This window comes from Branchiostoma lanceolatum, chromosome 9 (genome assembly GCF_035083965.1).
Source record: "Branchiostoma lanceolatum isolate klBraLanc5 chromosome 9, klBraLanc5.hap2, whole genome shotgun sequence".
Classification (NCBI taxonomy): domain Eukaryota; kingdom Metazoa; phylum Chordata; class Leptocardii; order Amphioxiformes; family Branchiostomatidae; genus Branchiostoma; species Branchiostoma lanceolatum.
In genome coordinates this window covers 6,830,260-6,847,184 of record NC_089730.1, presented here as the reverse complement: position 1 = coordinate 6,847,184, position 16,925 = coordinate 6,830,260, and the positions used below count along the sequence as shown (strand labels likewise).

Below are 16,925 nucleotides of genomic sequence, written 5' to 3'. Positions count from 1 at the left end.
GTGATTTATATCACATAGATAGATTTAAAAGCGATAAGTTTCAAGTTTGACCAAGCATGGATGATGACGAAGTTTGGAGCGCGACGAAAACCAAAGGAAGAGGCCGGGGCAGAGGACGGGGTCGCGGTCGGGGAGCTGCCGCCGTAGCGCGCGCCGAAGATCCTGACACTGTCCGTCGGCCGGTTGGGCGGACCCCCGACGGTGAAAAGACCCCTCTCTCCATCCCATCCTCTCCGTTAGGAACGAATCCGAGTGAAGAAGATCCACCGAACCCAGCAGCGTTGGTAGAAGCGGTGCGGCGTCTGTCTCTTCAGGCGGTGTCATCTGACCGGCACGCCGGTACGTCAGAGAGCGGCGACGGTGAACACGCCGGCCCACAAGTTGTCACCAACTTCATACGGTTCGTTTTATTTATAAACTTTTACTTGCTCATCTCTTTAAGTTTGATAAATCCACGTAAGTAAAGCATAATGCTTTTCATTTCATTTTTCACTATAATTTCGTAAAGATAATCATCCAGCATGGCAAAACATTTCTATTACAACATGATATTAGATGATTTTATGAAGATCAGCTTTAACGGTAGCGTTGTCACTATAAAACTTTTTTCTGAGGATGAGTCGGCCGATTGATATTGATAAAAAAATGTATCAATAATGGCAAGTACAGAATCTGTTTTTTCCTTGTATCAGTGATAAGGGAAGCTTCGTACTATATACAACGAATGAAAACCTGACGTCATAACTGTCGGAAAAACTTCACAAACGTCATATTGTCTCTGTCTATTATAGAGACCTGATAATCTATCCCTTTTATTGGTGAAAACAAGGGATACCGGGGTTTTTTCACCATAAGGTATTGTGGTATAAAAAAATATCAAAATGTTTATGACTATCGCTATCCCATGTGCAAGTATATAGGACGCTTTTTCGAGGCAATAATGTCTTTACCTAAAAAATGGGATAAACGACCAATACTTATCATAGAGCACCGTTGTTTGCTATATCCTGCCATTCTTAGGTTTACTCCGCCTGAGAACTGGCTTCTGTACGTGTATGATGTGTCCTTCACACCGGAAGTGGATAACCGGAAGCGGCGTCGCTCGTTCATCGACCAGTTATTCGGTCCGCGAGCTGCCAACTACACCTGGTTGTTCGACGGCTTCAAGATGCTTTACGTCACAACAAGGTAACAGATATCGATATTGTAATAATTGTAACTGTTGAGATAAGGCACCTTGGATGGGTGGCATTAGTTTTTCAGATCCTCTCATCCTCTGTGAATATTGCAGATGGCGTCGGCTCGCTTTTTACCAGGCATTTTTTAGTCTGAGAGAGTAAATGCTACTTATCTTATCACAGAGTTCGAAACGGTATGAGCATGGTGTTACAGAAAGTGTATAGCAACTTTTCGTACTAGATAGAGCTAGACAGATGCATTTTAGAACCGCCGGCGAGTCCTCTGGCGCGGCGACTCACATGGAAAGTAAGCTTGGTATCGATGACCCCTTGAACGTGCTTTTGGGGGTAGGGGGTAAGTTCCTAGCACACCGCCTGCTACCCTCCCGGATCCCCAAGATTATATTGACTAATTCTACTTCCCGCTGCTAGGCGGCGTAGCAGTGGGCGGGATGCGGTCTCACACGTGACTAAGCCTGCCCCGCCCCTCCCCCAACCCCCTCATGACGGTTACCGACAGGAATAGATTTCCTGGGCCATACAGCCTCCTTAACCTAGAGAGTTCGTCTGTGTCCATTGAATTACCATGATCACGCTATTTCGGTTGCTTCATTTTATCAGCCATGACAAACACAAACTACAGATGACACCACAGTCCGGACTGCAGTTGCCAACACAAAAATTGGACTTACACAAATTTTCCACTGATCAGCTCCAATCTTTATGAACAATCCACTGCTTCTGTGACGCCACGTTATGCAGATTGAACCCGTGACTCGGAGAGCAGTGAACCATGTGTTGCAGAAAGTCTATGGCAGCCCCCGTCTCCGTTGAGGGATGGCTGTAAAGCCCGGATGTCCTGCCTACTGCCTACGTGCTCAGGCCAGAAACTGGCCCCTTGCTTTCCAGGAGGATCCTCCAAGCAGTCCTGTCCCTTGCCCTAGCCTATGCTTCCCGACTGTTTTAGCCCGTGTCCTCTTTTATTCCTCTTGCAAAAAAAATTGATACCACTCCGTGTTACTTGTTCCCACAGGCTGTGCCCCACTCAGAGGACACTGGAGAGGGATGTTAAAGACTGGAGCGGGAAGGGATACCGGGCCAAGTTCATGTTGACCCGGGAGATGGGACCAACGGACCCGCAGGCCACGCAGTTTTACAACCTAGTCTTCAGGTTTGAGTCTTCTTTTTATTCTCACGCATGGAGTTCCGTCAGTGCACAGAAATGGTCAAGTAGATTTGATTTGTACTAATACTCTTCCAGGTTATATGTCATGTCTCTGGTTCTATGGTATTTGCTAGCCATTCGTAAGTGTATTAACCCTTAACAATCATATTTGTTTGTCTTTGATACAAGAACACGATACAAGAACTAGCCTATGTCTTACCTAGTTGAACTAAGTGTGTTAACCCTTAACAATCATATTTGTTTGTCTTTGATACAAGAACACGATACAAGAACTTGCCTATGCCTTAGCTAGTTGAACAGTTAAATCCCTGTTCTCAGACTTATTCCTAAGTTATGTCTACTGTATTTGGTACAAAGAATGCCCTAATGGCACATACGCCTCCTCGTAGATGTATTGAATTTTCAATGTGTATGATCATTAATGAATTTGAATGTGTCAATCGACTTTTCATTATTTTTCAACTTTAAGAATGGATAAACTCTTGAAACGCCTTCCAAGTACTTGTCAGCATAACACAATCCAGACTTTTGTCTGCGAGTTATTTTGATACAATAATACAATAATTTTATTGCAAGTTCATGCCCAAAGGCTAATTGCAGACAAACAAGTACATGGAGATACATGGAAATCGGAATAGTTATGTAGTCTAATGTGAAAGTTCTATGTTAACTATGGTTGACTATGGTTGGGTTTGACATCTATTTTGAAGGCAGTGAAAAATGATGTAACCCACGTTTTGAATCAAAAGAGGGTTGGTTGATTTTAGTAAAAAGATGGATTTTTTTTTAAATTATTCAAATGGTGAAAGCTAGGAGAATTTATGGAAGCTGTTTTAGAAGGATGGGATTGATTAAAACAACATTGATGCTATCGTTACTCAGGCACTGCTTGTTGGACAAGCTTGGATACAGGCAGATCCGCCGGTACTTCTACTGCCAGGAGGACGCCGTGCCTGTCCCGCAGCACAAACTGAGCGTGATGCCAGGCTTCGACACCGCCATCATGTACCATCAGGGCGGCTTCATGCTGTCCGTGGACCTGTCCTACAAGATCCTCCGCGAACAGACTGCGTACGACCGGATGTACGCCGTCTACCTGAAGAAAGGCAAAGGTATGAAGAGAGCTAGGATAGTGCAATATGAATTGTTGGGTTAGGGCCTTTAGTTAAATTCTGAGTTCATAAATTTCGTCGTCCGTCGTCTTGGGATCACAACAAGCAACCAAGAAATTGAAATCATAATTTAAAAAAAACATGTAAGATATCTATATCCTTTCCTTCAAGAGCTATAGATTCACTACAGTTGTAATTACAATGCCGCTGTTTTTCTTGTTCATGTTTTATCAAGTTTGCTAAAGGACAGTGTCTTCACGTGAAGACATGTGCCTGTTTCCCATTTTTGAGGCGGAAATTAGCCTCCCCATGGCATGGGTTATAAGTCACTATTTGTTCTTTCTTCTCTAAGTTTGAAGCTATGATATTGTTATTTTTCCTAATTTTGTCTTAACGATTACGTAACTCTTGACTTATCTTGTTTTTTTATATCTTGTTTTTTTAACTATCAGTCGAATTAGTCTGTTTTTCTTACCATGTGTTGACTAGATAAAGTTTGACCTGTCATAAATGGTGAACTGTGCGCCAATGTGTCCATTAACTATCAGTCATGCTTTGAGAATATTAGGAAAACCACTGTCTATTTTTCAATGTACATTAGGAGACTATAAGAGAGACATGTGCCGAGAAATGCTGGGGAAAGTTGTGACCACGCGCTACAACAACAAGAGTTACACCGTCGACGACATCGACTTCGACCGAAACCCGGACAGTACCTTTGAAAAGGAGGGCCAAACGATCTCGTTCGCAGAGTACTATGCTCAGACCTACAACAGGAAGATATCGGACGTACATCAGCCGCTACTTGTCAGCAGGAGGAGAAAGAGGCGCCCGGGGATGTCGGAAAACGACGAGTTCATCTACCTCGTGCCCGAGCTGTGTTACATGACGAATATCGAAGACACCATGCGGCAGGATTTCCGCGTCATGCAGGACCTGGCCACCCACACACGCCCCGACCCCGCCAAGCGGGCAAAGATGGTACTGGATCTGGTCAAGAAGCTGAACCGAACGCGAGCCACGAGAACCGAGATGGAGAAGTGGGGTATGAAGGTCGAGCCCAAGCTGCTGAACGCCCCGCGACTTGACCTGGGTAGGCAGACCATCCTCATCGACGGGCAGCGGTGCGATCCTGGCGCTAAAGCGGAGTGGTCCGGGCACCTGAGGCGGACCCAGGTGAAGGGCCTGCCGCTGCTGAAGACCTGGTTCGTGGTGTGCCCGGAGGCGATCATGGAGGCTGCCTCAAACTTCATCGGAAACTTTAAACAGGTTAGAGCTTAGAGCCATGCTAGTACTTGTGTTTTGATAATCTAATCGTAAGTTCGTGCTTGTTTACAGAGTCTCTTTTGTTGAAAACAAAGACTTATCCCTGAGTATAGAGTTTCCTTAGCTTTCTACTCGACCAGGAGGAACTTTTATGTCGACCGTCTGCCACCCTCCTCAGGCTAATGATACTTGTATACTGATGTCTTTTTTCATGACATCTATGTATGTTAGGGGTGATCTTCTTTGCCTTCTTCTCGCATGTGTCGGGGACCATAGCACTCAGTCTGAGACTATTTCCTTGCTGTTTCTAAGGCAGTGTCCGGCAAAACCTTGTAGCCTCTGTTGCAGGCCTTCCCACTAGCGTTTTACTAGCGATTTTTTCAAATTTTTTTTTTTGGGGGGGGGGGGGGCGTATCTGCTTGGGCCCTTGAACGTCTGGCCCGTATCTTGTCTGACACTTGTGGGAGGCCCGCGTAAAGTTCCTTGTTTGTCTAGTGCTGCCCCCATAATATGTCACGAACTCGTCTTAGCATTCCTAGTATAATAGCCGTCCAGCTGTTTCTCACACAGTCATCTAATATCTTTGATTCTCGACAATAACACGATCATGATCGATCGTGGGGTCGTGTGGCGCAACGGCAGAGCGTTCGACTCAGAACCAAGAGGTCCCAAGTTCGAATCATGTCATGTTACCGATGTTGTGCCCTTGGGAAAGGTACTTTACACGACTTTCCTCACTCCACCCAGGTGTAAATGGGTACCTGACTTCGGTTGGGGAAAGTCGTATTGAGGGCGCCGAATGGCAGCCGCCCAGACCCTTGCGACAGTTCCACAAAATGCAAGTGTGGATAATATACTATATATGTTGTGTATTGTGTGAAATCTGTAATGCACTGCATCATTTCAGCGCTAGAAAGGCTGCCATTTCGGGTAATTTCTGACCCATAAAAACAAACTATTATCATTATCATATCAGGACGCCCCCAGGATGGGGTTCGAAGTGACAAACGAGAGGATCGCCCGACTGCCGGACGATCGGGTCATGACGTACATCAGCACCTTGACCCAGCTCGTTCAAGAGGTCAAAGACCTGCAGATGCTGGTGTGCATCGTGCCCAACGACAACAAGGAGAGGTATGACGCCATCAAGAAACTGTGCTACGTGGACTACCCCGTTCCCTGCCAGGTACGGGTTATGTACACCAGTAACTGTTGAAATGAAAGGTTGAAAATTCCTTATTTGAAGGTTACTACTATATAGCTAGAATATTCCTCAATCAGTGACTAAGAAACGGTAACGAGATACGCACCTCCAAATTTTCGATGTCAACTGTACATCTTGATCACGGAATGACCTAGTCTCGTGAGAACACGAGACTAGGACGAGACTGGTGAAGATCGTCCTGCCTCCCCCGCCGCCTTCAACGATATCCTTATTTGAATTGCAACAGTATTACAGTACATTGTAACACAGCAGCGGTAAGCTGACGTTTTCACCACACATTACCAGAAATGATGTAAGACACAAGTAGAGTCTTCAGTTTGTAAAACAAGGGGACCGGGAGGTACTAGATATCTAGAGGTGAAACCGCGTGTGCCATATACATTCATGTTGTTTAAAAGGCCACCATGCGTATCGTTGTTTTGACCTTGACTTCGACTCTACGCCTGTTTGAAGCTACAGTACAACAACTCTCTGATATACGGCATACACATACGTGTCAGGTCAAAGGTTTACCCACAGTGTTCGAGCTGTATGTGTATGTAACGAACAGAACCAAACGTTCTCGTTATACTGCCAACAGTACTGATGTACATATTGAAGGTACAAGAGATAGAATGATAGAGTTCGCAGACAGTCTTCATACATACAGATCATCCCACGGAGACGCGATTGGAGGGGTAAACCGGACCTAGTATAGAATGAATATCATGCTAAAAAATGCTTTTTTTTAAGTGTACACCTGTACATCTACTAGCGCTGCTCTTATCAACAACAAAGTCGTTTTAAATGTATAATGTATATATGTCATACATTAAACCAGGTGATAACACGTGGGAAGCTGAGGGGCAACACGCAGAAGACGCGGTCTATCTGCACAAACATCGCCTATCAGATCGGAGTGAAGCTCGGCGGAGAGCTCTGGCAGGTCGACCTACCCACTCCCGCGCGGAGCACCATGGTCGTCGGGATAGACGTGTTCCACGACTGCGCAGACCAGGCCAAGAAACTCTCGCGGGTCGGCTTCGTGGCCACGACTAACGCCTCGTGGACGAGGTACTACTCTTTATCATTATTTTGGAAGTGTAACAAGACACTACACAGTCTCTCAGCTAGGCAGCATGGCTGATTTCGAGAGCCAACATTTACAGGGACAAAAACACAAATATATAAATAGAAAATTACACTTAACTAAGTTATAATACAATTTAACTTAACGTTAAAATTGGTCATACAACTCAGTTATACATCAATAAGTGTCCTTAAAATACTTAGATACAGACTATGATAATTGAGTCAGAAGGATTTGTACGTAAAGTTTGTTCGGAGGTCAGAGTTCAGGATATGGGTGTGAGATGTTTCAAGACTGTCTCACAACACTAGGACATGTTTAGCCAACACAAGCTAGGAGAAACGGGTGGAAGTGTCAACAAACGTGCATAGAAAAAACTGATGATCCGAAAATACTTGGAGTTGTCTGATTTAGTTAAGAACGATTTCAATTCTGCCCACGGAGGTACTACTCGGCCACAGAGAAGCAGGGACAGGGGGAGGAGGTGATACCGAGTATCGGTAAACTGTTCTACGCCGCCCTGAAGAGATGGTACGGCATGAACGACCAGAGGCTACCCGGTCGGATCCTCGTCTTCAGGGACGGCGTCGGAGACTCCCAGATGGCCATGGTTAAGGAAATGGAGATAAGTAAGTGAAGACTCATATGAACATTTTAGGCCCAATTTACACTTGTCCTTTTAACTATAGTACTACACACGATGTGTAGTACTACAGTTTAAAAGAACAAGTGTAAATTCGGCCTTAGATGTGTCAACTCAGTCGATATGGATGAGCAAACGGGTTCCAAGAGGTTCAACTTTAAGATATCCACAGATCGACTAAGGCGCAAAGGGTGCTGGGTACATATGGGTCGCACCTTTGCAATTTACCAAGAAAAATAGTTTACCAAACAAACCAGTCAATAGATAAATACCACCTTGTGTATCAGAGTCTAGTTGACCACTCACTCAGATAATTCTAACTCAGAAATAACTCAGAAGATTTGGGATTAACCCTGGTATGAACGCAAAGGGATATATCCGAATATACCCCGAATCCGGACATATCCGGATATGCGAAGCCTAGTATGAACGCGTTCTTAGTTACTTTTTTTACATCTCTTTGTGGAATTCATTTTATTCGTGTAAAATCTGTCACTTGTCAGGTCAGTTGAAGATGGCTGCAGACGCGTTCATCGGTGATTTGATCAACACCGGCGAGGCTAATGTCAAGAGGCCAAAGTTCACGGTCATAGGTACGAACAAAATCATCTTACTTAGTGTCTTCACATTCTTGAAGTTTGTTTGATATGTTTGTCTGCACGTAATGTGTCGTTGTTAATACTTTCAATTTGTTGTGATGTGACGAATTTGTCAATACGTTAGGGCCCTGTCACACTTGTGCGTATATTTAAGTACGTATGAGTTGCGCATGAACATTTCTTTGGTTTAAGTAAAGTTTGAAGGGAAGAAGCTGTTTTTCACTTTTAGGCCACAGCAAGTAATTTTTATGGATGACATCAGCGCGCTCATTAATTTTCGCCTGATTTCGAAATAAAAAACAAGAAATTTCATTGCCCTCCGACGGTGGTCAACATGCCAAAAATTGGCAAATATGTCGTAAAGGTTGAAAGCCTAAGGTGTTTCATTGCATATGAATACCCAATGTAGTTCCTGCCTATGATGGTATGATAAAAGCTGTTTTCTGCATTTGTTCTAGCAAGGACATTATATAGATAATGGGGGGGGGTCTAGTTAATTGAGCTGTATACACAAGGTGATTCATCGTATATGAATACCCAGTGTAGTTGCTTCAGATGATGGTACAACAAGCTCTTTTCTGCATTTGTTGTAATTAGTCTATTGAAATGTATACACATCTACAAGAACATGTTAACTATTGAATCAAGGAGGTTTTATATTATATATGAATGAATACAGGACTAATACATTGGTCGAGTACAGGACTAAAAGACCTGTTGGTCATGATATCATATTTCGTCGCCTCAATTCTTGTTTAACAAGACTTATGATCTCAACATTTGGAAACACAGGAATCTTGTTTTTTTTGGCTCGCCTTGTTTTTTTTTCGCCCTATCTCATTAATTTTGGAGTCTGTGGAGGATGTCATCCATAAAATTTACTTGATGTGGCCTTACCCACCGTTGTACATCCCGGTTATCGAACCAAAGAAATGGCTTCTTCGGCTTCAAACTTAACCTAAACCAAAAACATGTCAAATACGCAACTGCTGCGGACTTGTTTTAACGCACAAGTGTGACAGGAGATTTACTAGCATTGTAACCAAGACGCTTGGGTGCGTCTGACAAGTTGTACTGTACCGTGTCCTGTTCTGCTTTTGCCTAGTTTGCAAGAAGAGAATCAGTGCGCGGTTCTTCATGGCCGACAAGGGCGGATACCTGTCCAACCCGACTCCAGGCACCACGATCTGCGCATCCGTCACTCGAATCTACGAAGACGAATCGTGGAGCAACTTCTACCTGGTGTCCCAGTCCGTACGGCAGGGAACAGTGGGCCCCACGCACTACGTAGTCATCGAGAACGAGCCTACGAGCGAGGGGAAGACGATACCCGTGCAGATGTTGCAAAAGATCACTTACAAGTTGACGCACCTGTACTTCAACTGGCCCGGTACCATTAGGGTGCCGGCGCCCGTGCAGTATGCGCACAAGTTGGCTTTCTTAGCAGGGCAGCATCTACATAGGGACCTAAGATACGATCACCAGTTGGCCGATCTGCTTTTCTTCCTGTGAACACCGTTCACCACCACGGCGTTGGGATGGACCGTAGGTTAATGCGTTAGAAAGTAGAGCCCTGTCAGTGAACAATATTCACATATCTATCCCTGTGCTTGGTGCTGAACACCATCCACACACACGCATCTCTGTCCTTGGTGCTGAACAACATCCAGACACATCCGCACACACACACACACACACACACACACACACACACACACACACACACACATCCCTGTCCTTGGTGCTGGACAACATTCACACATACATCCCTGTCCCTGGTGCTGAACATCTACACATCCATTCCTGTCCCTGGTTCTGAACAACATCAACACATCCATTCCTGTCCCTGGTGCTGAACAACACATACACACCCATCCCTGTCCCTGGTGCTGAACAACATTCATACATCTATCCCTGTCCCTGAAAAACATTCTTTCTTTCATTCATTCATGCATCTCTGTTGTCGTTGAGGTTCTGCTCTCTTCTCAAATTAGATACTTAATTGCGCTTTACGATTGTTACATTTGACAATCTTAGCTTTCTAGTTCTAATTATGAAGTTTTAATAGTTAGGTCACACACTTAATGTCAATGTAAACTGTTATTTGTATGCTATTGTTAGCATTTCTTAAAATATACTATGCCCAGTGACGTGGCATTGGTGTGGAGTACTATATGCTGAACCTTACTGTATCATTTATCTATCTATGAGATGATTTCTGTTCAATAGTGTGGTGCTATTATACGTTCTGTAACTTGAGCAAACGTTAACTGCCACTTTGTCCTGATCTATCCTTCCTTCTAAGTGTCATTTATTAAAGAAAGGTAGCAACCATCTGTGAGTTACGTGCAATTGTGTTCAGGACTCGAAATACATTTTTTTACATTCAGCTTCAACCTAAGTCAAAAGCAAGGTTTTAAATATAATAAGCTTTTCAGATTGCCCCAGTTCTGACTCCCTAATTTCTGCATATGGCTGCAGCTGTGCATGTTAACTTCAGGTACAGGTACCTAGGTAAAGAGGTCTAGGCCCGGTTCGTCATTCAATCTGCTGAAATACAATGACTGATGTGAACTTATCTACAAGTATTTCCGACAAAGTTTCATTTAGCAATCTAAAGGGGCTGTTTTCCTCAATTTGAAAAATTTTCCAATTGAGTGTAAATATGGGGATAGGAAGGTCTGTGTTTTGAATGATCATTCGTGATAAAGGATTTAGACATTACAACAGCTTCCGGTTTAGGAAATATACAACAATATTTATTGACACAACAAAAGTACAGCGACTTTCGTAAGATCTACTACATCTATGCATACATACATACATACATACATACATAAGAAACAAATAAGTGCATAAAAATGAGTTTGTGTACATACAATCATATGGGATAGAGCAACATATTGAAATTTAACGTGTCGTACATTGATTGAAATATATCAGATCTCTTGCCAATGAATACCTGCACACAGACACTGTCCTGTACAAGGGTGCAATTTCTAAAGGTTTAGCTATCACTCTCTCCTTGTCATGTAGCACCATGCATGGTAAAATTTTAGCAGCTCATTCGCTGATTATATGCATGGCGTCTCCTGGAAGCCCCCACACAGATGCGAACGGGCGCAAAAAAACACGTATCATAACACTTGGTGCATCTGGAGATAGGTTGTATTGTAAAGAAGACGATGTAACAAAGTTGCTTCAACACTTAGTGTTGTTTCTTCAGTCTGGAGCCCATTAAATGACATGCAAATTGCACCTTGAATCAAGGACATTATGTCCTCGCTTGAATCAATACATGCACCCATGTGGACAATGGACGACTGCTAGCAGGAAGATACGGGAAACAATAGCACCTACCTTTGCCACGTTACCACTACAAGACTCTTAACTCTCTAAGATTAACCCTAGATTCTGTCCGTTACCTAAAGAAAGCGTTTATCATGCTTGTTCTTCATTTCGTCCGTCTCCTCTAACTCCCCGCGGTACAAAAACGCCACTAATACTTAGCGGAATTATGTAGAACTGCAGCTGAGGGTGACTTCTTCGTGATGTGGATGCTGATTGGTCCAATAAAATAAATAAATAAACCAATCGGTGTAGAGTAAAGCTTGACCTGCGGGAATATGACACAAAAGTGACCCGAACGTATAGATGCTGATTGGCTGATCAATGATCAATGGCCAAGTCGGATAGATTTCTTATCATTATCATTAGATTTCCAATGTCTACTGTCATTGGTTAACTTAGGTAGCGATATTGACCAATCACAGGGTAACTACCATTACGCGTGACTCAATCTGCTGCATTTATATCATTGACTGCTAGAAGTCGCTCTTAAATTTCCAATGTAAAACCGCATTGGTAATATTACAGTGGTGCCATTTTTCTTTGATCCGCTTGGTGACGCCCTTGATACGCAGCAAGAAATCGACTGCCCGATGGTAGCCATTGAATTGCTTTCTATTGTTGAACGGAGAGAACTGGAGAAAATATGCACTAAAGGTAACTTTCCTGAAATGATATTACTTCTGTTGCCTCTTATCTTTCTAACTGCCCAGGGTTAAACGTTGCCTGGCGTCATTTAACTACACATGGACTCAAAATCGTCCTGATATCCTGATATGCCACGAGGGTTGTGTTGATTCCAGCCAAGGCGCCTCTATTTTGCCAAGTTTCTCTCTTTTGATGCCTTTTATATTCGAAAATACCGAAAAGGTAGACAGTTAGCAGTTCCCAGCATAAAGACCAACATATTCTGTGCCGGCATCCGATCTCTAGGAACCGCCCATGATGAAATACGCGACCAAAATTTCACCGCGTTATGGGAGCTATGTCCTCGGGATCGGAGGCAGTGGAGCCCGCGCAAATTCCCGTAACGCCACCCGTTGATGTTAAAAACCGTTGTATTGCAGCGAGTTGTTGGTTTTACACATTACGAAATATCTTATTCAGACTGCTCTCCCGAAAAGCCATTTTGCACAACCTAACAACATTTCACTGTCTTTACTCTTATACATGTATTACAAGTGCATTGCAGTAGGGACCAACCTCCACTAACTGACCAGTCTAACTGGTCCGCACCTTTTAGCCAAGTGGTTAGCGCGTTGATTTCCCAAGCCGTGCGGATCGGGATTGGCGCGGGTTCTAATCCCGGGAGCGGCGTACTCGCCCCTTTGAGTTTGTACAGTAAAGGTCCGTACCAGTTAGACTGGTCAGTTAGTGGAGGTTGATCCCAACTGTTACACAACTTCTAGGAACAAGAAAGTTAACACCAACCCACCCCCCCCCCAACTAAGGCCCACTTTAGACTTGCCACGCTTTAACCGACCTGTGTCGCTTAATCGTTACCGGTCTAGACATTATTGACATATTTGGAGGGATTCAAGAAAAACAAACATTTGCCAATGGGTTTTTGTTATTTTTATTTCCAAACATCAATAATGCCTGGTTACGAAAAACACTACAAGATCAGTACAGTCTTCATTAGCAGTAAGAAGTAAGATTTCTGAGAAGTTGAAAATAACGTAATTGTTTTATATATAATTATTATATACGGAATACTAGTAGTTTGGCTTGTATGTTCAGTATGTAAACTGTTGTATGGTCATAATGTTAGTTGTTCGGCACTACAATATATTTCCAGAGTAGCTCTAGGTGCTGCATATTTCAGTGATCATAAGGACTTCATTATGTTCTTGTTTTTAATAATATTGCCCATGAGTGCTGGCTTCTATCAGAGCAAAATGTTGGTCACAAAACTGCACAATCACTATGGATAGGCCATTTTGAACGTCCTTACAAACACCGAAACAGACACAATTGAGTGTATAAATGAAGCTTGAATTTCTAATAATTACTTTGACAGCGAATATGGAATGCATTATGTACAAGCATACAAAAATCCAGACTTCATAACCACCTGCCGAAATATCAGAACCAGTTTTACCAGCTTTGCTCCAATCCAGGTCTATTCCGTCAATGTCGAAATTCTCCAATACATTTTTCCTAAATTTCCACAATCACATAAGAGGTGAAAATTTTTAAAACAGAACAGGACTTAAATTACAGTCACAGGACTTAGCTTCACCCCAACAATGTCTAGCCTCCGTTGCAGACTCCTGTCGAAAAGGACGCGTTTTTAATTTTGTTTTCCAATTACGCTGTATTTTTCAAAATAAATTACCGTTTTCTTATTACATTTCTTTCTCACTACATTTCTCCATTGAGGCCTGCACCAAGAAACCGAATACAGATAGAACTGATATGCCATTAAAAAAAAGTGCATTATACAGTGTGTATGCCAAAAAAAAAAGGCCCGACTTATATATATATATATATATATATATATATATATACGGCCTGCTAAGGAGGCTAGACAATGTTCGGCTCTTGGAAACTTGACACAAAGACATCACAGTTATGATGACACTTCATTTGTAGACTGGTGCACAAGCACATAAATACTTGTACATAGTTCATTACATGTACAAATGCTGCAATCTCATACAAAACACCATTATGATAGTACAGTGCAAGTACTGCTGTGTCTATCAACGAAGTGCAAAACATGCACAAGCCAATCGCATTTGCACCCATCCATGCACAATAGATTTGTAGCCAATGTAGGGTCAGTGCACTGCAATGCAGAAATGAACGGTCCATACTCTAGGCAGCTTTTCCCTCAGCATGTATATGCTTTTTCCTTAGAAAGCAAAACACAAAGTCTAGTCTAGCAAACTGCTTGCATGTATGTTTTATTCACATGAATCTCAGGTCGACGGAGCTTTCCATATGCATGCCATGCGAAAGCAATTTGTTCTATTATAGATAACTGTCAAAGTGGACAAAAAAGTGTGTGTACTTCAGATCAAACCAAACGTATGTTTTCTACATCGAGTACAATCACTGAGCTTGCATTGGTTGCATTGGAGAGTGAAAAATGAAACATACACGGCACACACTGCTACAAAATCTCGAAAACAAACAGGTGATCTCTTGGATATATTATCGGTTTCCAGAAGTAATCAAGAACAAACAAACACATAAAAGATTTACAACTGTTACAGCAATCACAAATATCAAGCGTCGTTAATTGACATTTCTACTTTATTCTAGTTAAAACTCTTTCTGACAATCAGTACAGCGAAACTTGCCTTATAGAGAACATTCTTTGGCCGTAAAGTCAAGAAGTCACAGTACAACTGTTACAGTGTTATCATCCAACACCTAAGATCAGTTCAACTACATTCATCCTTAAAAGTTAAATTCATCACCATTGGAATAAAAAGATTGAAAAAACGATTTTTGGAGCACTTTTTGAATTCTAAAAGACAGCTGACTGTAATTTTAAAACAATTTCTTTTCTCTTTTTATTTCAAAATTCCTAAATTTTTCACCTTGCTACCACAGAGATAGGCCGACCTTAGGTATTGAATGACTATATTACAAATGTTACTCATGGAAAGTCATTAATTACACTAAACTATACGTATGTTTCACTTCTACAGTGTTCCTACGGTATAATATGTAGACAGAGGACTTAAATTGCCAACTCACTGAACAGCAGAGGTACAACTTACAAGATCACAAGGCGCTGTTTACAATCCTCCTCAGCAAAGTTAGTGGACTTCTTATCTGCATTGGTGACTACGATTCTTACTGCATCTTAGAAATATGTTGGTGAGGGTGTTAGGGATGGAATGTTTCAAATGCAACACTACTTTTTCTTTCCTGATCTGTATGTAAATAGTTGTGATCTTTATAACCTGGGATGTTAAGGGAAGCTACACAAAAAATTGAAAATCCTTCTATGCTATGCTTAATATATTCCAAAGTCAAATTCTTACTTCAAGTTGTTTCACATAAGTCCGTCATAGTTCTGGGATTTTCCACAGTTTGAAACGTATGCCGTGCTGACGCCTTCTCGCCTGATAATTGAATTATATGACGTCAGTGTTTCAAATTTTTCATCTGATGATTGAATTTTAGAACACTGACGTCATATAATACAATCAACAGGTGAAAAATTCGAAACACTGACGTCATATAATTCAATTATCAGGTGAGAAGGCGTCAGCACGGCATAAGTTGCAAACTGTGGAAAATCCCAGAACTATGACGGACTTATGTGAAACAACTTGAAGTAAGAATTTGACTTTGGAATATATTAAGCATAGCATAGAAGGATTTTCAATTTTTTGTGTAGCTTTCCTTTAAGATGAAAGGGGGCGAATTTGTCAGGAATGCAGAGAGGAAGTCCAAAGCCTTTCACTGCTGCCTCTATGTAAAAGCCCTCCCTTCCCGACAGTCAAGGCACACAAGTTACAAGACGTGATTTCCCCAGTCAGTCGAGGCCACGTAGACGAGCACATTTCCACCTGTCAGCCAATCAGAAGGAGCCTTCTAACTGATGTGCCTCGACCGTGGCGCTCTACTTTTTGCCGCTCATCATGTTGTTGATGAGGTCGATGGGCAGCGGGAAGATGATGGTGGAGTTCTTCTCGGCGGAGATGGAGGTTAGCGTCTGCAGGTAACGCAGCTGCAGGGCGGAGGGCGACATGGCGATCACGTCGGCGGCCTCCTTCAGGGCGCGGGAAGCGTTCATCTCACCCTCAGCGGCGATGACCTGAATAATGCAGGGTGATTCAGCACAATTAGCGATGGCTGTTGTATATTGTATTTGACACAATTTTACATGACACTCCAAGGGAGTTGTTTCAGGTATGTGTTTGTGTTTGAGTGTTTCTGACTTTGACTGAGAGGGGGTGAAGTCTGCCATCTCCGATTCCCTTCTTAAAGCACAGTATTAAAAACATTTGCAATTCATCTTTACTTCAAAAATATTTTTCTTATAAACTATATGATGCGGAGTATGGTTATTTGTCACAATTATGTGTTTCTGAGTTTGCATGAAGGCAGTGAAGTGTGCCATCTCTAGGTGCCTAACGCTACAGCACAGTATTTCTAAACATGGATACTTGTGGGTCAATCATGAATGATTCATTCTCTACTTCAAGAAGTCTGCCATTTCTTACAGCCAAATCACTAGAAAAAATAGCAGCGCCTTTTACCTTCAATACAAAGTTGATACTCATTAACTACAGATAGGCATTTGTGGTTATTTAAAGAGCACCAAACTCCAGAA

At 42.5% G+C, this 16,925-nt stretch overlaps 2 protein-coding genes across 7 annotated transcripts in view; one reads left to right on the top strand and one right to left on the bottom strand.

Annotated features, from left to right (window-relative positions):
• Positions 1 to 56: 56 nt before the first annotated feature.
• Positions 57 to 9,805, top strand: LOC136442056 (piwi-like protein 1). The gene is made up of 10 exons (XM_066438658.1): positions 57 to 400; positions 1,021 to 1,188; positions 2,212 to 2,349; positions 3,247 to 3,476; positions 4,078 to 4,745; positions 5,719 to 5,928; positions 6,788 to 7,020; positions 7,481 to 7,665; positions 8,183 to 8,272; positions 9,384 to 9,805. Exons 1-10 carry the CDS (start codon positions 57 to 59, stop codon positions 9,788 to 9,790), a joined length of 2,673 nt encoding a protein of 890 aa, XP_066294755.1. The 3' UTR covers positions 9,791 to 9,805.
• Positions 9,806 to 14,506: 4,701 nt separating this feature from the next.
• Positions 14,507 to 16,925, bottom strand: part of LOC136441320 (stomatin-like) — a 43,976-nt gene continuing 41,557 nt past the window's right edge. For all 6 annotated transcript variants that reach the window (XM_066437548.1, XM_066437551.1, XM_066437550.1 and 3 more), the window contains exon 9: positions 14,507 to 16,406. In XM_066437548.1, coding sequence (XP_066293645.1) covers positions 16,212 to 16,406 — 195 coding nt within the window. In that variant the 3' untranslated portion in view covers positions 14,507 to 16,211. The remainder of the gene's footprint in view (positions 16,407 to 16,925) is intronic.